General features: G+C 36.7%; 1 protein-coding gene across 2 annotated transcripts in view; it reads right to left on the bottom strand.

Annotated features, from left to right (window-relative positions):
- Positions 1-245: 245 nt before the first annotated feature.
- MDFIC (MyoD family inhibitor domain containing) overlaps positions 246-24,089 on the bottom strand; it is a 64,030-nt gene continuing 40,186 nt past the window's right edge. For both annotated transcript variants that reach the window (XM_074952037.1, XM_074952045.1), the window contains exons 4-5: positions 15,286-15,561; positions 246-1,439 (exon numbers count right to left, since the gene is read on the bottom strand). In XM_074952037.1, the coding sequence (XP_074808138.1) occupies positions 1,192-1,439; positions 15,286-15,561 (524 nt within the window). In that variant the 3' untranslated portion in view covers positions 246-1,191. The remainder of the gene's footprint in view (positions 1,440-15,285; positions 15,562-24,089) is intronic.

Below are 24,089 nucleotides of genomic sequence, written 5' to 3'. Positions count from 1 at the left end.
ACAGTTCCTTCAGTTTTAAAGCGACATAATCAGCTTAAAAGTAACTATTTGAAGATTCTTTACATACTGTTTATAAGTAACACTTAAAAGAACCAATATTTGAGAATAAGATATTTCATAAGTTTACTTTCTACACTTGACAGTACTTGCTCTCTAGCTGGTTTCATTATTTCCTCTGACTGCCCATTCCCCCTGTTTGTGTGGGTCTTTCCTACTGCAGAGGAAGGAGGATGGGGGGGGGGGGGAGGTGGTGAGAAAATTAAATTAGGAAATGTGGTTGTAAAGCCACAAAAACTGGTAGGTTTAGAATCTGAAATTTTTTTTCATGATATTCCTTAAAATAATCAGCGTGATTGAGCATCTAACTGAGAAATGGTATGTTTCATGTTTACCTAGGCTTTCAAAACTTTGTTCTAAAATTGATCACTTCAAGTAACATTGACACTGAAGGGAAATACAGGTCCCATATAAAAAGTTTATTGTGGTTTGGAAGACAGTGGGTGAAATCCTGGCCCTTTTTAAGTCAATGACAAAACTCTCATTGACTTAATTTACCTGGATTTCATCTATTATCAGTATTCACCATGGTAAGCACAGGGAATCTCTCTCAAACCAATGGAATCTTTCAAAACAGAAGAAATATTTCAATGTGACCACTGCACCAAGACCAATTGTAGATTCCCACTGCATATTTTAAATTCACTTTAAAATATAATAGGCCAAAGTTACTTCAAACCATAAAAGGTTGAAATAAAGACATTTTGCTTTCAAGAACTCCTGCAAAAGTGTGTTAGGTATGGAAGGCTATTCAAGCATTTAAGCATTAAAGTAGGTGAGGGGAAAATATTTAAGGCTACTTTGCAGTCTTTTCTCTGGCCAAAAACTTAACTCAAATTGCTATTTTAACCAAGCAAGGCCTGTTGTATCAGGCCTTTAAGTTGATTGCAGCCAACTATTCCATTTGCAAAGCCAAAGAGGGTTGGAAAGTAACTAGAATTTCACATACTAAACCATAAAACATTTGTTAAAGTACAGGTTTTTTGTTTTCTCTAAAGATTCTTTAAACATAGCAAATTAACAGTGCAAATACTAGGTTGCTGTGTGAGACTCTTACCTTATTTTTCTTCAAAAGTAATTTTAAAAGCTCTCCAGTTTTTAACAGAATTGAAAAAAAAAAAAGATACAAATATTTCATGTTGGGAAACAAATCCCACAGCATTCCATACAGATTTCCAAGCAGTCTGATGATTCGCAACAAGCGTCCATTATGCCACAATCCATGTCACAAGGGGAGTTACAGTCATCCCCCATTTCATCCCCACAGCAACAACAGCAGGCCTCCGATGTACAGATGCCACAGGAAGCTTGTCCCAGAACAATATTACAGAGGGTGAGAAACTCACAAAACAAGCAAGCCAGGATACAGTGAACACAGCAATCTTCGTAAGTACCAGTTTTGTAGTGTGCCGCATATAAAAAAAAAAAAGAGGGGAAAAAAGGACAAATCAGTATTACATTTTATGTGCAAATATGTCGCATAATAATTACTGGCACTGCTTTACAATCTGCCAAGCTTCCCCTCCCCTGCAACATGAAGTTCAAATTTTGTGTCCTCCTCTTCAAGGTCACAACATAGTCAGCTTAAATCTTGGATCTCGTCTTGTATGTCCCCCTCCATTAGTCAATTATGCTAGCCTTGATGCCAGGCTTCATGTCCTTTCTCTCCTCTTGTTTTCGCATCACCCCCTGCATATCTCTATCATCTCCTCATTCAAATTTGTCCAAACTTACTTCTTCCATGACACCCATAAATTACCTGATTATGAAAGAAATATCAAGTTATCTAAAGTGACTGCTTCCTTTTGGTCTACCTTTGCATCTGTCTTCTAGATTGTAAACTCACCATATTTTATATCTGTGCCATATATGGTACCAACCACAGAGCTGGCATATGAACATGTTAGTTTCTTGTAGCAGGATCAGTTTGTGTGGTAAAGGTCCAATACAATTTATGTACTGTTTACTTTTACTGTTCATACTGTATTGGGGACCTTTGCTACACGTAATTTTATAGTTGTGTGACTAAGGACAGGAGAACTGGTGCTGGGGGGAGGAATGGAATTAAGAACCATACCTCAACCCACATTTCAAGTCAAATCAAACCCAACTATTTTGAGAGCCACCTTCATAAGACATAATTCATAAGAGAAACAAAATCTCAAGAGGCAAAGACAAAAACAGAACACTGAGACTTTATGAAATGAGAGTTGGTCCCAGCTGCTTATAATTTATGCATAAATTATGTGCTTGCTTGTTGTTGATGTTTATGGAAAAAAGTAGTTATAGCCAAGGAGATGCCACCACAGCATGAGGATTTTGCTTTCTCTGATATCACAGAGAAAGCAATCTCAAAACCAGCCATATCAACATGCTATATATACACACATCTACATTTTCAACAATGAAGAAAAAAATCTGTTCTGATCCCACATTTTAAATTATTCCTCAGCACAATTCTCTTATTAGTATTAGATTTAATTAATTTTTAAAGCTAACTGGAAATTAGAACTAAACCTGAACTGAAATATCCTGCTGTCATGGGCACCAGTAAGTCACACATGGTAAATGAGAAAGTGCACTTGACTGCTACCCCACACATCATCGGTTGGAGAGATGGCACCCAAATAATGAATACATGTAATCACATCAAATAATTGTCACACAAAGATTGGAAGAACAGCAAAACATTGAGCACTGAAGAAAATTATAGTACTGAGGAATACATTTATCAGATTGTCATCAAAATCAACCCAAAGAAAACCCAATTACATACATTATGTTCTGAAATGCTCAGCTTAACCCCCCCGATATAGCTCCATATATCATGCACATAAGTTTGATTTTGTGTTCATCATTCAGCAACAGATACTATTTGGGGAGGAGTATATTTAATCTGTGAGAGACATGAATACTTAGAACACAAATGAAACTTTTAAAGTTGCAAGACTTTTTAAAGAAAAAGGACACTACAGGGTAACATCTTTAAAGCTGTGGAATATTTGTTGTAAGAAATTAACGGCTCACTTGGACGTAAAACAAATCTGATCAGAATGGGTAATCAGTTTTGAAAATTAGACAGAACTAAAACATAAATTAGATTAATATTTATAACTCAGTGGAGAAAATATAGTCCTAGTGTTTTTTCTACTGGTACACTTGTAAGTTAGTCTGTCCTTTCAAAAACACTTGATGCCAAACTGTTTAGCTATTTATAAACAGTTATTGCAAGGTGATTTTCATGCTAACCTACAAATGTAACCAGAGGCAACAGTGATGATAACATAGCGCTCAAGAATACAGTAACAATTTTAGATGCTCACTTGTAGACCATGTCACATTTTGAAAGGCTTTATGGAAAAATGTGACCAAACTATATCTGTGAAGTCCAGATGTGGTATAATAAATGAGCTTTATTTAATGAGTTATTTATAAGTTATAAATAACTTATTTATAGTAGGCAGAGTCCAAACTGATGTACTAAATTTGGAAGAAATCTTATTTAAGTCAGTGTACGTACTAAAGATACGTCTACACTGTAAATAAAGGGGTGACTGTAAGTACATCCATGCTATCTTTAATTTATCACAACTCAGTAACCTCAGTACATACGCAGAGTTCCTGGCGGGCTTGTACTGGCGCAGCTAACCCATGCCAAAGCCCATATTGCCAATCACATCTTCATTTGCGGCATAGATACAGTGAGTGAGTGATCAAGCAAGACTTATGGGTTTTTACATACATTTAATAGCTGAGAAATTAAAATTATAAATGTGTATTTTTGACATTAAAGGCCAATTAGAATTTTTGGTAGGAAACAGCAAAGTTGCAGTTCTCATGTTTAAAAAAAATAAATGAATGAGGTGATTTCATTGAGCCAGTTGACACAGGAAAGTGTTGACAAGAGGATTATCAGGAGCAGTAGGTAAGAACATTGTCATCTGCATACATAAATATCTTAGGTTAGGTGCAGTACTTAAGCCAACAAATGAATTTATATAAATAATAAATAGAGGTGGCCCACAATAAACCCTCTCAAGATGCAGTAAAGCCAGAGAACGAGCGAGAAAAACAAAACAACTCTCTCAGAAATTCCTTAGCGTTGTGTGGGAAGGAGAACTGCGAGAGGCAAATGCTGATAAGCTTTAGCAGTTTTTTTTTTTTTAAAAAAAACAACCACCTTGCTTATGTCTGTTAAAGTGGCTTCTTTATATGGAAAAATATCCTATACCTATATAAGTGACCTTCATCCAAAACTCTGCAGATATGTGAAATGAAGTTGGGAAATATTAGCTAAGTGAAGATGACCAAAGCCACACGGACTGTGATTAATTAGCTTGCTGTCATGGAGATGATGTTAGATTTGTTCAGGTACAATTTCCTCTCTGATTTTTGATGTAAAGGAACTAGAGGTAGAAGACAACAGTCACATGAGTCTATGGAATGTCCACATTTGAGGAACTGTTATTTTTACTATTCTCTACCCTCAAGACAGGCAGATAGACAGAGGTTAATAATGAAAGAAAACAGGTAATGATTTTGAGTAGACTGCAGGACATTTCACAACTGTTACACAGAGAGATAAAGGCGAAAATACAGAAACACATACACTAAACTTCATCACTGCCTCCTTTTCCAGCGATGTGTAAATCAGAGATAGAGGCAAACAGACACACTCAGGATATAGCACACATTGATATACTGGCTTTTAAAGCAAGAAGCAAAACTCACCAGAGTCTACTTTTCAGTTCTCAGTGTAGTGAAAGACATTCCGTGGAACCTGCAAAGCTTTCCATTATGTAGATATTTACTGAAGCAGACCGATTGTGTTGGTCTACATAAAGCTACTTCACTCTTGGCTAATTATCAAAGGCCAAAGCTATCCATGTATGCTCAATTACACAAAGATATGATGCACTGTTAATTTTGGCTGATGGTTCTATTACGGGTGTCACTATGGATGTTTTTTCTTTCATCTCTTCTTCACAGGAGTGAAGCAGAAACTTATGCACATGCTGTTTATTCTGATCTAAGCTGCCCTGATAGCAAACTCACACATTCTCCACTCAGAAGATACTTAGTTTCCTAAAAAAGAAAAAGGAGTACTTGTGGCACCTTAGAGACGAACCAATTTATTTGAGCATAAGCTTTCGTGAGCTACAGCTCACTTCATACGCATCCGATGAAGTGAGCTGTAGCTCACGAAAGCTTATGCTCAAATAAATTGGTTCGTCTCTAAGGTGCCACAAGTACTCCTTTTCTTTTTGCGAATACAGACTAACACGGCTGTTACTCTGAAACCTTAGTTTCCTATGAGGTTTACTAGCCTACACAGACTTCAGAGAATGAAAAGAAAAAAAAAAGGCATAACATTTGTGTTACTTTCTTTATCCTTTCAGTGACCAGTGACTCAACTGTATGATGAACAAGAATTTTGGGCCATGTTTCAAGGGCAAAGTTGAAACATTAATGAAACTTTTCCCCCCCCATGCTATTGATTTTAAATCTGGACTCTGAACAGCTGTGTTGGACTAGAAATTATACAATATGTTGTGATGGGCAAGTTGTTATCACCACATCCACCTAACCTCAGGTTTTTGGTGACTCTCAATAGTTTCTCCAAAATCTCTATACTTTGGTTGGTACCAGAGGTACCATAGCCAAAAATACAACAGACCCGGAGGTTATGTTGAATAGAACACACTAGTAAGAGCAGAGTTCCAGTTGTATCAATTTAGATGGAATATATGAGCCAAAGGTATTAACATAACCAAGTCACTGTCCAATGTTAAACAAACTTTAAACAAGTTTCAGAGTAGCAGTCGTGTTAGTCTGTAGCTGCAAAAAAGAAAAGGAGTACTTGTGGCACCTTAGAGACTAACAAATTTATTTTATTTTCAAATAAATTTGTTAGTCTCTAAGGTGCCACAAGTACTCCTTAACTTTAAACAAGGTTCAGGATTTGGTATATACAGAGACCTCAGCCTGCTTAGTACCATGGCAAGCACACTATTAGAAATCCTTTCAACCTTTTAAGTTAAAAAGTTAAAGTTAAAGTTAAAAAAAGTTAAAAGTTGAAAGTTAAAAAAAAAAAAAGGAAAAGCAATTAAAGCATTTGAAATGTAAAGCATTGAATACGGTTTTCATTTTATCACCTTCCTTTGCTCCCTTTCCCCTTAGCTGGGGAGCATTTTTAGAAGGGAAAATCCTCTTCTTTGATAGACTCTTAGATTGCATTGAAGATAACTGTCCTTTTGGGGAAAAGAGAAGTTTGTACGGATAGTTTGTAGCAAGCTGTTATTAAAGTTTGATCTGTTTCGTAGAAGACAAAAGACAAACACTTGCAAAAGGAGAGAGAAAACCCCCCAGCAAAGACTGAAGTGCAGCTTCTGTCATTGCTGGAAAAAAGAGAAGGATCGGAAAGAGAAGAAATAAAGTAGGGGAAGAAAGAGACACATAAGGGGAGGCAGAAGGAAGAGACAAGTCTCACATCCAAAGTAGTATTTGGGATTTAATCTTGGGTTTATGAGCATGTGCAACAGATCAATGTGCTGCAGAAACCACACACATGCCCGGCTGTGGTCCTGGCAGACGTATCCTAGTTTTTCCATCTCCAAAACTATAAGTGTGTCTGTCACTTGGCCTAGATGATCTCTCTCTTAGTGGATGGTAGAGGGTCCCTTATCTTCTTTGTAAGTCAGTCACTTAAAGGCAACAGGACACACACCACTAGTATATTACACAGAATTCAGTCAAAAAGATAATTTCAGGTTTTTCAATACTCCTTTGTAGACAGTTATGTTTCTACTCCTTTCATAAGATTCTGAAACACTTTTTCCCAGGCTCCAAAACCAAGTCCTTATAGATTACTTAACTAGAACATCTTGGATAAGCACAAATATTTTTGATGATAGTGCTTGTATGAAAGATTGTTTCCAATGGAGTTTATTTCCACTTACATAAAAAAAACACAGCAGGTGCTACAGATGAGTCAGAAGTGGAACACATTAAGCCAACTATCTGGAACATGAGTTTCATTTTACATTCCCACAGATGAGCAAAAATCATGGAAAAAGAATAAAGCCAGCAACCTGGGGGTGGAGTATATCTTTTTGCAACTTTTTAAACACCTATTCTTTTCTGTTGCAGATACCGTCTTCCTCTTTATACTGTAATACAAAGTAGGATTGCTGGGCCTAAAACTGTCTCCTGATAAACCACAACAGCTGAAGGTTTGAACTAAAGCCACTATTCACCTCAGTGACATGCTAACTTCAAAAAATCTCTCTTTGTGCAGAAAAAACATTCATCCATTTTTAAAAATTGGACGTTTCCTAACATAGTGTAGGCTGGAGAAACTGGGGCCCACTCTGTCACAACAGCATTCTTTAGTTCTTCGTCTCCCAGTTTGCCATCCCACATAGCAGTGCCCCTTCACCATAAACCAAGATATATTTGCCTTAAAGTTAATGGTGCAGCACTTTTGGTAAACAGGTTTCCTCTATTTTTGATCAGGTGTAGAACTTGCTCTTTATAACAGACTGTGTCAGAGTGCTGGGCAACAGCAACTATGCAGCACTCTGATCACTGTAGCACCAATTAAATCGCATGTTGTTTACTAGCAGAGAGTCTCCGGGTGGTCTGGGTGCACAGAGGAAGACAGGGGCGGAGAGAGAGCCCTGTTACATAGACCTTTTCTCTTTCACTCTCCTCCCCAAAAATCTAAAACAATTTCTAATTTCTCAACATCCTTTTTAAAGTGTGGACACCAGAACTGGACAAAGTATTTCAGTAATGGTCTCATTAATGCAATATACAGAAGTAACACCACCTCCTTCTTCTTACTCAATACCTGATCATACATCCTAGGATTGCATTTACTCTTTGCCTCTGCACTGGACTGGGGGCTCATGTTCTCTTGTTTATGCAGTACAACCCTTAAGCCCTTTCCAGAATCACTATTTGCCAAGATACTATCCCCTATCCTGTAAGTGTGACCTACATTCATTGTTCCTAGATGTATGAACTTGCTTCTGGCTGTATTAAAACTTACATTACTCAAATCAGCCCAGCTCACCAAGTGATCCAGATTGCTCTATGGAAGCGTACCTGTCCTTACCATTATTTACTACTTCATCAATGTTACTGTCTCCTGCAAACTAGCAATGATTTTGTGTTTTCCTCCATATCGTTGAAAATAATATTGAAGAACATTGGGCCATCCAGGGGGATGCCACAACAAACACTGCCATTGGACAACAATTGCTCAGTTACTTTTTGAGACATATCAGTTAGTTAATCCATTTAGTATGTGCTACATTGATTTTGAATAGTGCTGGTTTCGTAATCAGAAAATTGTGTAGTACAAAGTCTTACAGAAGACTAAGAATGACATAGTTCCTTTTATGAACCAAACTTGTAATATTATCAAAACACAATATCAAGTTCAACCAGACCTATTTTCCCTAAAGCCATGTCAATTAGCATTAATTATTATACCATTCTTTAATTCTTTACTAACTGCATCCCAAATCAACCCTTCCATGATTTTGCCTGGGATCAACATTAAGCTAACCAACCTGAAGTTACCCAGGTCATTCCACTGAGCTTCTGTTAACTATTAGCACACTACTAACTTTTTTTCTCAGTTCTGTATTTTAAGATTTCTTGGACAGGGTTCTAAAAACTCCTTGTCAGTGTCAGAACAAATGGGCAATAAATACCACAAGCTAGTCAAGGTTCTGCAGCTCAAACAGTGCATATGCACAAAGTTACTTTCGGTAGATTTGGCAAGAGAAGATTAACATTTAAATGTTGTACCCAACCAATACATATTTTGTAGTAGCTTAATTTGCTTATGCATGAGACCTCAGACAAAACCGTACAGGTTTTAAGCTCTGTAATCTGTTTAACGGCGGTTTCCTTGAGAGATTTAAGGCCCAAATGGCTTCTTCCTCTCTCCCAATTATAGTATTTATAGTATTTATGCTCATTTAGTCTGGAAACAGAAACAACAACTAATAGCTTGAATTTTGTAGAGTAAAATTTTCACAGCAAACTGTTCTAAAGCAAGCCATAGTGTTAAAAAAATTGCCAAATGTTGCCAAAAATTTTTGAAAAACTAATACATTTGAGGAAATCATGATCTCCTTATGGAACTTGTGTAATCAAAAGAAATTCCTAATTTGTGGAAAACATTATTCATGGGAAATTATTCACAAACTTTTACCTTTCTTCCAGATGAGGATGTAGAAGACTTTCTTCAAAGCTCATCAACACTTCTTAACTTGACTGAAAGTGTATATTGCTGAATGGCAAAGATCCAACCTAGGTTTGGACCTAGCAGACTTAACGTCTTACTATTATTTATTTTTGCCAAATGAGAGGTTCACCGCTCACAATTTAGGGAGCAAAAGACCCAAAAATGAACAAAACTTTCCCAGGGTCCCGCAAAAATTGTATTTAACAGCAAACTTTGTTTTAAAAGCAACTTTCTCTGTTTGAAATATACTTTCTGAAAACAAACAGTCCCTTTCTTTATCAATATTTCTTTTAAGAACGTGTTCAGTATCTTAGAGGTTGCACACATGCAGCACATTGCTGCAACTGGATGATAACTCCTCAAAAAAAAATTTTAAAAATGCCACTTTAACTACAACATACAGCAAGGATCTAAGTTAGGGTAAAGCCTTGCTGCCTAAACTTAACTTTCCATAACCAAAGTTTGCCAAATCATTCCTCGTTTTTAGTTATATATTTTAATGTCACTTTGTTTTTAAGGGTCACAATAATTATTATAACTAGTAGCATTAGCATAACATTTTTCATCTTCCTTACACACATTAACAATTCCTCAGTATCCAAGTTTAATATGCAAGACTGAAACAAGCATTTTTTCAGGTTAGCTTCCCTTCTGCTATCTCCACCCACTTCTTTTATTTAAACTGGGTAGATCTGTTTAACAAATAGATTTTAAGAGATCCATTACATGACCATCTAAACTGCACAAGATCAGCCAAAGTTAAATTGCAACACGTATAGAAAACACACACATGCAGGCTGATCTTTGCTTCTTTTGTAATACTTGACACTAACCTGTCACAAACTGACTCAATAAGCTTTCATACCAGGCAGGCAGGTCATATATGATAAAAGGTTTTCATGTCTGTAATGGTAAATAAGCTCACTTACAGAATGCTGACCTTGGTCAGCTTTTTAGCTAACTATATTCACACAGTTCAGACAACTCAAAACAAATCTCCCAAGCACTCTGCTGTCTCACAGCAAGAATCAAAAAGGGCAAAACCGCAATCAAAGTGGCAGTTGAGGTCCTCAGCAGGGGTTTGCTCAAGGCCCATACAGAGAGATGAACAGAAGTCTCAGCAGGTGTTACAGGTCTCATGCAGATCGGAGGAGCAGACCTGGAGAAAGCCAAGGATGAACACTGAGCACTGTCAGAAGAGACAGGCCACAACCAAAGCAGCACAGCAGTCTGAGACAAACAAGAGACAAGCTGAAGAGAAGCCAGCTGAGCAAAAGTAAAATAATGATGATGATAATAATTAAATTAAATAGAGATATGGTTTACATTTACAAAGCAGTGTACAAGAGGTAACAGATTAAAAACTGTTATCTATGTGATCAACCCCCTCTCCAGCTGCTGAGCACACCACCTTGAAAATATTCAATATTCCTAAGCAAAATACTGAACTAAAATTTTAAATACACAGACAGGCCACATAAACAGTACAGTTCTCCCTATGTTGGGAAAAAATATAAAAATGTGAAACACGAGAAGACACAGGATAGTTTAAGCATTTTAAAAGCTGACAAAAGTCATTTCTCTTCTTTGGGAAAATTAAAAAGCTACCTGAAATAAACAGGCATATAACCTTGCGCAACAAAAGGAAGCTCATAATGTGAGCTCTTGAAACACAATCTGATAACATTACTTTTCTGTGTAAACAACTGCTATCATTGTGATGTGATTGTCAATTGATCACAAAAGAGAGGGGGTGTCCACAAGACAATCTCTTTGTTAGGGAAGATAAGGTTCACAATATGAAAAAGGTTTTAGAAACTATGCCCAAAATTTGTGCACATCATTGCTGGGTGGATAAATGTATAATGTTAGTTACAGCACTGAGGCGTGTGTACCTATATATTTGTACAGCTAACTATATTTGTTACTCTGAATATAGTTAAAGTAGATTGAATATGCATTTGATTAATAATAAGCAAATTAGCCTTCTATAAAGAAGTGACAAAAGGGTAACATTCTCCTAACTGCCTCCAGAGCTGGACCACTGGAAAGCAGCGGCTGTTGGCTGGACACCCAGCTCTGAAGGCGAGGCCACTGCTAGCCGTCGTGCAGAAGGGCTTCTCCACTGCTGCTGGCGGCAGTGCTGCTTCCAGAGTTGGGCGTCTGGCCAGCAGCCGCCACCCTCAGCTCTGCATTCACACACAAAGAGGGGGATCGTGATCAAAGAAAGCTGAGAACCACTGTTCTAAATAAATGTTCTTTTCTGAAGCGGTGATTTATTCCCTGTGCATTATTTCATTTAGGTCAAATGACCAGTACCAGTGTGTCCACTTGCGGGTTTAATCAACAAACTGAGTGATGAGAGAGCAAGACGAATACTTCCTGCATGATAAGGACTTATACAAACATCACCAACAGTCTCCCCAACTGCACCTCCACTTCCAGCAGAATAAACTACTCAAGTGCTGAAAAAGTTGCCAGCAGGTTTATCCTATTTTTTGACACAGATGCAGAAGTGCCTGCCATAGGACCACAATGCAAAATAAGCCAAGTTATTGAAGAGAAAAATAACATTTTCCACAGATGCGTATTCACCACCTGATACCTCCATACAGTTTAATTACGACACAATAAAGCTATGCTGCACTCAAACTGAAAACAGTTGAACCTGAGCAACAATTTCAGCAGCTGTCTTAGATCATACTATTCAGAGCCAAGACAAATTTTCCCACCTCCAAAAACCATAGCATTAAGCACCAAATTAAACATGTCTAATTTTAGCTGTTGGATAATTCTGTATCTAGAGATTATATGTGACAGTGTAGTATTTGTGACTGTACAGGGAGTGTACTGTATTTTTAATTTACAGGACACAAGTAAGAAATTACCTCAATTTATAAATGGTGACACAAAGTGAAGCCACAATTGTATCAATCAGAATCACTCAAACAATGAAAACAATAAGTACCTGCTAACAGTTCCGTAGTAATTTTTAGGTCTCATTTAGATGCATGTTTTCACATATAAACAATTACTTTATACTTTAAACCCTGTCAGGTAGGGCTTAGATCATTTGTTTAAGCCTGAAGTAACTCGGGAGATCCCTACAAATAAGAGGAGTAAAATAAGCCCTATCTGCTTTTTTATTTTATTTTATTTAAAGAACACCCACTGTATGAACGGATCATACAGAAGGGTCCTCCTGCTTGCCCCTTGCTCCCCCTGGGGAGTAAACAATAGAGGAAGCAAGCGGTAAGCAGGAGGACCCTTCTATTTGATCTGTTCAGTGGACTTGGGGCGTTTAGGGGGGAAAAAAAAAGGCAGATAGGGCTTACTTTACTCCTGATTTCCCCAAGACAGACTGTGCATAGCTGAGGCAGGATGTCCCTGGTGCTGCCCCAGCGGCAGTGTTGCTCTGTGCCACCCCTACACAGGCCTTTGTGCAAACTGCACAATCCAGTCCTGACTATAAAGTGTCATTTCTAAGCATACACAGCATAGTATGTGTCACTATTGAAACTTTCCATCTTCCATGTGTTTACAATGTATGGAGGGTCTATGTTGAACTACAAAGTAGCAAATCCACAGGGAACCTCCTGATTTTTCATTTGGGCCAAGAAATGGGAGCATAATGAGTGGAGGGAAAATCGGACTCAATTTAAACACATATCTAAAGGGATTATTTTGCTTTGTAATTGATTTTGAAAAGAGAATTAAGTTACTGAGAAGTTGTGTCTGCATATAGGACTCTTGTTACAAGACAATGGTTCATAAGAGATTTCAGGGCCTGAATTGCTGTTGTTTAGTGTTCAATTAAAAAAAAAGTAATACTTCTACCAATTTTATTTTGAAGGTTTACAATTAGCTGTTGAAGACAGAATTGAGAGAAAGGATTTCCCGGTTATGTTCTTAACTATGCCACTGACTTGCTGCACACTGACTTGCATCCAATTGTTCTTTTTATTTTTTGCATGATAAATATCCACTAATTTGAGTGCCTAATTTGAGACATGCTGAACCTGGTTTTCAGAGGGGATAAGTGCATTCACCATCTTAATTAGGTCAGTGGAGTCTCAGGTGTTTAGCATCTCTGAAAAGCAACCTAGAGATGTCAAATTGAACAACAAAAAATTGACATCCTCTATGTTTATAAGTGGTGAGTCAGATTCTTCACTTGTATCAATGTGTTGACTTTCAAATAGAAGTAATTATGGAATTACAGAGCACAGGCAGAAGCAGAGCAAACTTCCTCACAGTGCACTGTGAATGTGCCTCAACCTTGACTCAGGGTTACCACTGCCAGGGATAAGAGAATAATTTAGTATCTAACCTCATCCAATCTTTGCTGAGGTTGTCAATAAGGGTGCTGGTTATCATGCCAATATGACTGTGGCTTTTAGTCTCACGATTGATATTAAATCTTGAATTGGAATTTATAGCTATACCTGCCTCTCTTAGCAGTCAGGTTTCCCCTGAACACCAGTCATGATTAATGTTTTGCCAATAAAGTGACTTCTTAAGTAGCAGTTACAGTCTTACAAATTCCCACTGTACACTTTCCCCGACCCACCAACAGGAGCACCAGTTTTTAGGAATACTAAAATATCCTTTTAAGAGTCTGGATTTTCTAAACTCAGCAATGTTCAGTCCACATGAGCCACATAAAGACAATATGAAAAAAATAAGTGAGTATGAGGAAAATATTGGGTAGAGAGGTGATGTGGCTTTAAAATGAAATAAAGCAATAGAGGGGTCTAGCAAAGCAAAAGATGGTGCGTTTGGAAGTAAATTTGAAAAAAATGAGAGGGTAACCAGAGAATAATAGCAGGTAGTTGAAAATATCATATGAAAATAAATCCACAGTAACCAGAATGAGCCCCACAGTACCAGTATGAGTGACTCTACCCTTGAAGTAATTACACATTTCCACTCAAAAGGAAAGGCCACTGAAGTCAATGGGAATCATTCCACTGCTGTAACAGTCTGGTTCAGGCCTGACCCCCTTCTCCTTAATCCTCCTTATGCCTCCTCTCCTCCCATCCAGATTGAGAGTCTCCCCCATGTCTCTGAACAAAATTACCTCCCAGTCCCTGTCCCCTATGATTCTGTGTTTTTACCTGTGTTCCCAGACTGCTTAAGCCAGTTCCACCTTCCTCCCCACAACAGTGCATGAAAGCCTGCTTCAACATCAATAAAACTAAGAGAGCTTCTAGCGTAGCTCCTATTGTAACAGGCAGAAGCAAAGCTTTCTGAGTATATTAGTACTAATGGAAAGGCAGTGGATTGAAAATGGGCTCAGGAACTCTGGGGCCATTAGTGTAATTGTGGGGAGTGAAAAAAACACAGCTAAACATAAGGAAAAATTTTACTTTTATTCATTTAAGCTGGGCATAGGGAAGAGAGGGTAAGAAGCAATTGTTCCATGCAAATTATTTACAGACTAACTATAGTATGATGCATAATAATAATAATAAAAAGAAAAAACACTGGTCCATTTTTAACTTCTGATCTTCAGACCACACAGGAACTCAGGAAATCTGCTAACAGCAAATTTTCAACAACAAATCTTGCCCTGGGAGAACCTGCCATTACAGGAATTAACTCTGTAACAATCTCCCAAACCAATGCTTGTATACTGTTTGTGGTGTATTTGTGAGGACGTTGCCAATTTAGAATTGCAACTATTCAGTCTGAAAATATTATCCAACTATGGTAGAGAAATGTTTGAAAGCAGGAAATCACCTATTGCTTCAATTTCCTTCAAATACTTAATATTTTCCTTTGGGGAAGTAACTTGCGTTTTATCATAATGATTTCTATTTCCTTCTGGAGCATGAGCCATGCTCTTCAATTATTTTTAGTTGATTGTGTAATTATGAGAGAAAATGGGTTTTGGTTAGTCTGTGTTTGGTTTGGTGTGGGTTTCTGTGTTTTTGTTTGTTTTTATAATAAGAATTTCATCTTACCTTCAGGAGAAGAACCTGGTTTTTGAGAATATGCAGAGCTTATTTTACTCTTCTTGCTGCTATCACTGTTGACGGACAAGCTGGACTGAATTTTTCTGTGCATTTTTTGTGAAACAGGAACTGAACATTTTCTATTATCTGTAGCTACATGTTTGACCCCGTTGTGAATTCCATTTCCATTACTCAGACCTGCATGACCATTCTGTATCTTGCCAGTTTCTTCCTCGCTCTTTTCCAATGCTGAAGTATTTGGCTGAGGCAAACGTTGAGGTTGTGCTTAAAATGAAAAAGAGAAATAGTTAATACAATTGTCAACTGGTATCTGAACAGACTGAGACCTGACTGGGAACATAACTATTTATTGCCTTTACTCAGTGACCAGAGAGAAAAAGTGGAAGAGTAGAAATTAATGAAAAAAATCTCTAGACTAAAAATTATGGAGATTAGTGCAATTTAAACATTCATATAATGCCATAAATATATGACACTTACAAAGTCAAGAATAAGACATGGTCCTTACCCTGAACAGTTTACAATTCAGCATGAGTTAGAGGGAGACAGCAGGAAGAACAGAGAAGAAAGCAGAGAAAACGTGTGCAGATGGAAAGAAATGGGAAGAGAGAGGGAGAACAGGAAGCTGCAGAAAAGGAAGGAAGATACAGGAATGGAGAGAAAAGGAGTTAGAATGTTGTAACAGTAAAAAGGATATGGGAAGATAATTGGGCAAATAGACAGAACAGGAAAGAAAGGAGAGCAGCGGAATGAAGAAGAGTATACAAGCATGACAGTACAGAAGTGAAATAGGAGGAAGGCAGCGCACCTAGGCTGGCTGTCATCCCAGATGACAAGTAAAGGGAGGCCAGACAGCCAGCAAAATTCTGAGCTGGAACCCATGAAGGCCAATGTTTCTTGGGAAGGACTAAGACACAGGCTTTGGAGAGCAGGGCAGTTGGTTCAACTGACATGAGCAGCATTTTCAAAAGCAATATGCCAACTGATTTGTATGGCGACCAACAACCCATGCAAAAATCAAATCCTCCCAATTCAAAGTCACAATTTAAAAATGTTTCTAATGAATCAATTCAAATTCTAACTGCTACAAATTTAAACAGTCAAAAGAACAGTTGTCTAAACTGCGTCCAGGACATACTAACATGAGTTCACAATGCTCTGGTTAAGATTATACAAATACTTCTGTTATAAATTCCTATTACTAGGGTGTCATTATCACTGATTAAAAATTCTCTCTGGTCTGAATCTTGACATACAATATCTCAAAGCAGTAGGAAATATTTTTGGACAACATCTATTCCGAGGATTTTTAAGTTTATATGTAAGGAAAAGAGTAATTAGGGCTTTTAAATATGCTTTTTATGCTCTTAATTTAAAAAAAAGTTTGTGTTTTTAAATAGAAATAGTAGTCCCCAGTCTGGACTAGTCACTTTACCTTAAAAAAAAATCGATATCTATGGAGTTTTAAAATGGGTGAAGTCACATTATAGTGACATAATGAGGTTTGAGCCCATACAAAGCACCAGCTCGAGGCCACAAATGCACATACATGAGCACTGCAGAATCTAAAAATACTCCTAAATTCCAATCTTGAGTAATAAAGAGTGGACAGATTCCTTTTATCCAGTATAGGTCTTTTAGCTGCTTTCCCTAAACTACTGACACTGACTCAGTCTTTTCCAGATTAAATCTCACTCAGGCACCAAATCAGCCATTTTGCATTTAATAAATCACAACAACAGATTTATAATACTGAAAGCAGTTTATCAGATTTTTATGAACATTTCATCTAGTTGCAAATAGATTATACTAAAACACACAGACTGAAATCAGGGAATAATTTTAATGTGCCCCTGAACCAGATGTTTTCCTCTATAGTAATCCCAAATGAACATACTATAGCTAAATGAACATTGCTGGGGTGATTTAAAAAAAAACAGAAAAAAAAGAGGGGGAGTTGTTTACTTTCTCTCCTCTCTTTACAAATACAGTTCCCATTTTTCAGAATGTTCTGCCTATCTCAGACACATGCCTTCCTCACTACGCTGACTCAAGATCAAAGCTTCAATGATAGAAATACAATGAATTGTTCCTATTACTTAACAACCTCCCCTTTCTTGTCCTTTAGATCATGAGTTAAAAAATTTACTGGACACTAAAAATACTACCTGGAGGTCTAACCCTACTAAGACTGAGCAGACCAAAAATGCAGAGGGTGAAAGGTTCACACGCACTCAGTGGAGCTCCAGGGACACTGCCAGGTGAGAAGATGAGCCCCCTGTCCTCTTCTTACTCAGGAGAGGGATAACAAAGTTTTGTCCCCAGCTTGGAGTCTCCATTTTGTATCAGGCTTCACTTAGCATATCTGATATATTTGAAGCCGAATCATCCACACTGCTGTAAGAGAAAAGGTATGCAGTGGTGTAGCCATGTTGGTCCCAGGATATTAGAAAGACAAGATGGGTGAGGTAGTATCTTTCACTGGACCAACTTCTGCTGGTGAGAGAGACAAGCTTTTGAGCTTACACAGAGCCCTTCTTCAGATAAGAGAGCGCGCGCTTCTCTTCCCCCCCTCCAGAATCTGCCTGATGGTGGAGTTGGCAGGCCTTCATTACTCTACATGTTGTCTTCCTCCTGGTTGGTGTGGCAATAGAGAGGAGGTGGGAGTGGAGGCAAAGAAGGCTCTATTATTCTATTAATCACCCTGCCTTTGTTTATTGGTTACTTCTTCCCCTGCTTCCTCTAATAGCTTTGCCAAGTGCAGCAGCTTGAAACGTGCCTGATTCCTGACCATTTCACTGTTGCCTGCAGATTTGGAACAGAAATACTGAAATTGACTCGTGTTTTGAAGCTTGGCAAATCTAGGAACAGTACAAGCACTTGGGCTGTCTTCTCTACAGACTCCGGAGAGTATTGTTATACATTTTGTTAACATTGGAAACGTGTCTTCATAACCATAAAAGGTCTAGAAACATTTTTTGGGGAAAGGAAAACTTGGAAAGAACCCATCTGAAACAGGATTAGACAGGGAATTACAAATATACTTTAGGGAACAATCTATATAAATTTCACCTACATAATAGTAGAACTGTACACACATACGGCTAAGTTCATCCAGTGGTCTCAAACCACTATCCAATGCCATTAGCTCCATTTTGAAAATGGAGGCACATATGTTAAATGGTTTGCTCATGGTCCCACAGCAAACTATTTGCAAAGTAAGAAATAGAATTCTTACATCTCAATTTCTAGTTGCTCTAACCATTATGTCCCAATAGTTCTTTTCCATTTCTAATGTATATAATTAGGAAAATTGAAGTGATCCTTTCCAGTTCTCCGAGGAAACAAAACTTGCTTTGCCCACTCAAATTTCTGCCGGTCTAAGTATTTTGCTTAGGATGCAATGGTACCAAGTGTTACAGCAGCACACCAATAGCCTGAAGTTACTGAGGGAGTGGGTAACCTTCCTCAACAGATGAAAACAAGAGAAGGTAGAAAGAATTCTGTGTGTCTAGACACAAAATTACTAAAATTGACAGTTATGACCTTTTCCAAGCCGGCTAAATTGGTGGTGGTGGCTTACAATTGTTTGTGCATTTTTGGAGCTTTATTACAATACAATAACTTGACAAATTATCCAATCTTCAAAATTATGTCTGTTTCTGTCAATTTGTGCGTGAATGGGAAGTCTTGAGGTAATTAAGCTATACTCAGTTATTTGTTTTATTTTATTTTTACTAGGGATTTTTTTTTTAATAATTCTGTTCCCAAAGTACTCTTACTTCAGCCTTTTAGCATTAACATACAATTTTTTAGCTGACTGGCTTTACAGTATTCACATACGATATGTAGGCCAAATCTGAATAAAACCCCCAAATGTATTAGTTATCTCAATTTAAATTTATTTTAACTTTATTGATAATTTTTCACCAGGGAGACGTGAATCTTATGGTTAAAATACACTTGAAACCAATTAGGAACCATAGAACTGCATTCTAGCATAAAGAACAAAAGCAGTTGACAGTTCTAAGATTAAGCCACAATCATTTGGTTTAAAACAGAAATATTTTTACCTTACTTTTTTTTTAAGATATAAACAATCTTTTAAAAAAATAATATGGGAAATAATATGGGAATATGGGAAAAGTAATATGGGAAATGACACAATGCTTCTTAAAACACAGTGATACCCAGGGACCCTCACTCTCCCTTTAATGATCCACTGCTCTCATTCAGCTGTCTTTCTTTTTTCAAATCTTTACATATGTGACAGCTTTCAAAAGTAGACCATAGACCATCTGGCATTTTCAGAGGTGTAACTTGTGCAAATTCAGCTCTACTGGGAACACAATGCTATCTTCTGCCTGCGTTATAAAAGATACAATAGAATGTAGAACTTATGAGTTGTTTTGAATTATTCATTTTTTGCCTGTATATTCAAGAAATTTTACAAACTCTGCATTTTGTACTACATAATCACATGCGTTAAAGGTACAAAGAAACTTTTTGACACCTCTTTTCTACAGAAAGATGGCATTTTGTTTGATATGTGAACATTCAGCGTCTGTTATATCATTCTAAACAGGTCGCGTGCTGCTACAAAAGACCTCATTTTACACTCTATGTATGAGCAAAAATTTTATTCTTGATATTCAGTAACTAATGCAATACACATCAAAATTTCAAGTAGCAGGTGTATGAACATTCAGTATCTTAAAACCAGAATGGCACTGGTCACCTACTATATGTTAAAGACATTTAAAACAAACAAAAAAAAAAAACAAACCCACCTTTCCTTGCACAATGAATATCCACAATGAATAGTTTCAAATGTCCTAAGAAATACTATGCTTTTTAGGTTAAAATGTTTTCAGTGTGTAGCAAAACCAGTAAATTTAGAGCAATATTTTATACAGTGCTAACACTAGTGAATTTTCAATAAGAATGATAAATATAGAATTAATGATTCAATAGAGTGAATCTCTTGATAGAAAACTAGCAGATAATGTAGCTAGCAATAACTATACATGAATCTGCTGCCTGTGGAAAAGCAATAAAAAGGCAATATATTGCTATAACATATAATCTATTAGCGTGTTTCACTGCTGCCCTGTCATGAGTCTCTTTACAAAGTGGGCCTTAATACAGTAACTGCTGTTATTTAACCAACTTTATATAATAAAGTAATTGTAAGGTGAGTAAATGGTAACAAAGAATTTAGAAAACTACAATACATTTACTATGCTTTTGATAATTTTGAAGTGATTATGTGCATTCTCATTCAGATTTTGAATGCAAGCCAGATGTCTCGGTCAAAAAAAAAAAAAAAAGGCTTACTTGAATATACATATAAACACATACTCCATACACATAAAAGAATATGACTTTTGTAATGATTTGGAAAAAGATTTTGAAAACTACAATACACATTTATTGTATCTGTGACTAAACCTTTATTCATCTAAAGAGAAAATATATGCAAACATGGGGAAATTCCCTTTTTAGCATAAAAAGATCTGTGTAAAGACATTTGGGATTTTACACAAAAACTTAATATATATGTAGAGTACACAAAATTTGTCAGAGCTGAAGGGAGTCAAATGACGACAACATCAGGAGGAAGAAAACCTGAGACAGCTGATTACATTTCAAAACAACTCCAAGGCTGGCAACACAATGTGGAGTTTACCAAGCAGCCCATCTAAGGAAAAGTGTCCTCCAGTTTATTACCCGAATCACTGGATTATTATCCGGAAAGAAGATCCAACACTGTGTGGTGGTTCAGGACATGGCATCACAATACTCATTTGGAGCAACATTTTTGAAATAATGTAAAAAAATGTAACGGATACACTAAGAGATATGATTTCTGCAATTTATTTTTTAATAAAGAAAAAAATGATGTCTTCTGGAGGGTACTGAGAAAATATGAAGGACTACTGCAATTTAAGTGTTCTTGTCACTTGTTTTTCTCCCAACGACTTTAAATACAGCAAGTGGAGTGATCATCTATTAGGAGACAGGAAGGTCCTGCTTTGGTCTACTAACATCAAAGGACTGGCTCTCCACCGCTTTGCATGGTAACTGTTTACATCTGCTCTGCACAAGCTGAAATTATGCAACAAACGGCAAAGCAGTGAAAAGTCAGACCTCTAGTTTCTAGCCTGCTCATCTTCATGACACAAACCTTGTCGTGAAAAAACAAAAACAAAAAACAAAAAACACATTACAACTAACCATGGGTTATTTAAAAAAATAAAAATAAAAATATCCCAGAACTGTATTGGTCTCTATTTAATGGAAAACTAAGATGACTGTACAATTGCTTCTAAGAAAATCCTGATGTAAAAGGCAACATTTCAAAATGACTGTTGCACAAAAACTTATATTTTAAAAATTACAAATTGAGTGTGTTCATGCCTTCCATAAGCATAACATTTTATTAAAGCTTGTAGGACTCAAAGACCTCAGTAGTTTCCCCTCCTTCTTCCCCCCTCCCTTTCAAACTAAAATCCTGACTAGCCTCTACATGAATCTTCAAACTACATCAATAGCTAGCTCTGCATAGCTATCTAGAATATTAACATTCAGATTACAAGATGTACCCTTTGAGTCAACCTGTGAAGTGGCTTTTGTCAGCAATTATTTTTGAATATTTTCTAGGAAATAAATAGCATATACTGCACCTTCTGTATCAAAGAAAGCATACATTAACTAAATAACAAGGTACCATCAAGGTACAATCTATCTTTTAAAATCAATTTTTCACACTGAATTTTTTATACCATGCTGACTTTAGAAGGAAAACAAAGTACCAACTAACAGCATCAACCATTTTTTTTTTAGAAACGTCTTCATGTTTTACAAGAAGCATCTTCAAAATGAATACAATATATTACTATGAAACAGGATTTCTTTGTAAAGAAAATACTTTAGTGAAATTGCTGGTCGAAGTTTTACAAGACCCACACTGAGAACAGTTTGTTAGAATGTGTCAGAAAACACATCCACAGAACACCAAACATAATAGGAGTGGAAAAATAAATTTTATAACATCAGTTTTCAACCTAGGGAGAGGGAGACAAGCCTTTGGCAATTGTGTGCAAGTTTGAGAGGTGAAAAGGTGTCACAAACCTGTTCCCATGAGGCTGAATAAAAGGTTTTAAAAATAGTTTAAAAATCAAATTCTATTTACATTAAAATACATTTTTCTTTTTAAAAATAAACCCACTTACAATTAAATCTGAAATTGATAACCTATGTTAAGACCTAAGCTTATTATAATCTATTAAAATAATTTACATTCAATATAAAAAACAGTATCAAGCAGTACAAGTACTCGCTGTTGAAATTTTAAAGAAAGTCAAACCACTGAACTGGTGGAAGTCACTGGCTAACCACCCGGAATCAGAGTCTGTTGAAGTGCTAAACCAGCTTTTGACAGAAGCATTCTCTTTTGTAGGTGCAGGGAGAACATTAACTGCAGTTCAGTTCATTCAGCTAGTTCAGTTCAATGACTAGCTCATTCAAAGTTGAGAAACCAAAAGAGTTGGGGGGGGGGGAATGGGGGGGGGGTAGGAAAAGCTTTTTTTCCTCTTCCAATCTATGAATAAAAACTAGGTGTGAGGATGAGATCTACTAGTTCTAAAGTCTTAATGGACATGGTGACCATTCGATTCACTAACTACAGATAATGCTTCGTTTGTTTAATAAATCAGTTGTATATACTAAACATGTTTTAATAAAAACTTGATTTTTTTCCTTATATATCTAGCACATTTAAGGGAGTTTAATTTAGCTAATAAAAACAAATTTAAAATACTGTTTTGTGCATTTTAATTAAATTCCAATTTCGATCCAAATGCAGTCTGACCCAAATCATGAGTAAAAAACAAAAAAATCTAGTAAATAAGAAATGTGCTAGTCACCATTTTCTAATATAACATAAAAATTAAGAATCTGACTAAATGTGTGTTAAGATATCTAATTGTTTAAATAAATGTGTATAGATACAGGGTATCCTCCTGGTTAGCAAAAACTAATACCAAGTTATACCAATCATTATCTTTCTTAAGAGCTATAACTAAAAAGTGCAAATGTAAAACAAGACTAAAATGACAATTTAAATCCAGGTTTCCTGGTTGCTGATTTAAATCATTGATTTAAATCAATCCACCCTGGTTCCCATCCCATCTCCAACCTTTCGCAGAACTTAATTTCCTCCATCACTTGCAACCAGTTCTTCAGATGCCAAAGGTTCTCAAATATGCGTATGCATGCCTATAGTACTTCCTCTGGAAGTACTGCAGGATCCTGCACCTCCTTTGAAGGGCAGCAGGAACTTGTTCAAAAGATTCTTTGATATATCCATAACATTGATGGAAAAGGTTGAGAACTACAAGTTCATATAGTTGACCAGCATTCCCACTGAAATAATGTTAACTATTCCATTTATGAATGCTCTTTCTTCAAGTGGAGTTTCAAATGTTGAAGGAGTCGCCATCTAAGAAATGCCTATTCAATTTTTTAATTAAAAATAGCAAGTTATGAACTTTTGCTGAATTATTCTGTTTAATATTTTTTTAATTGTCCATGTCTTAATATTCTAACATTAGGATATTTTCCTACCCTTTCATTACCTTCAACTGGCCAAGAGGTTTCTCGTTCCTTCTCAAATGCTAATTATGCCACCCTCATCCACATTTGTGTGATGTTTAGGCTAAAGCACTATGCTGCTACCTGGGATTAAAGGCAACTTGGATGCTCTCAACAGAGCACAAAGTAGCTAGCAA

Source organism: Natator depressus, chromosome 1, assembly GCF_965152275.1.
Source record: "Natator depressus isolate rNatDep1 chromosome 1, rNatDep2.hap1, whole genome shotgun sequence".
Taxonomy (NCBI): domain Eukaryota; kingdom Metazoa; phylum Chordata; order Testudines; family Cheloniidae; genus Natator; species Natator depressus.
Note: the sequence above shows the minus strand (reverse complement) of the source record. Positions and strands in the feature narration are given on the sequence as shown.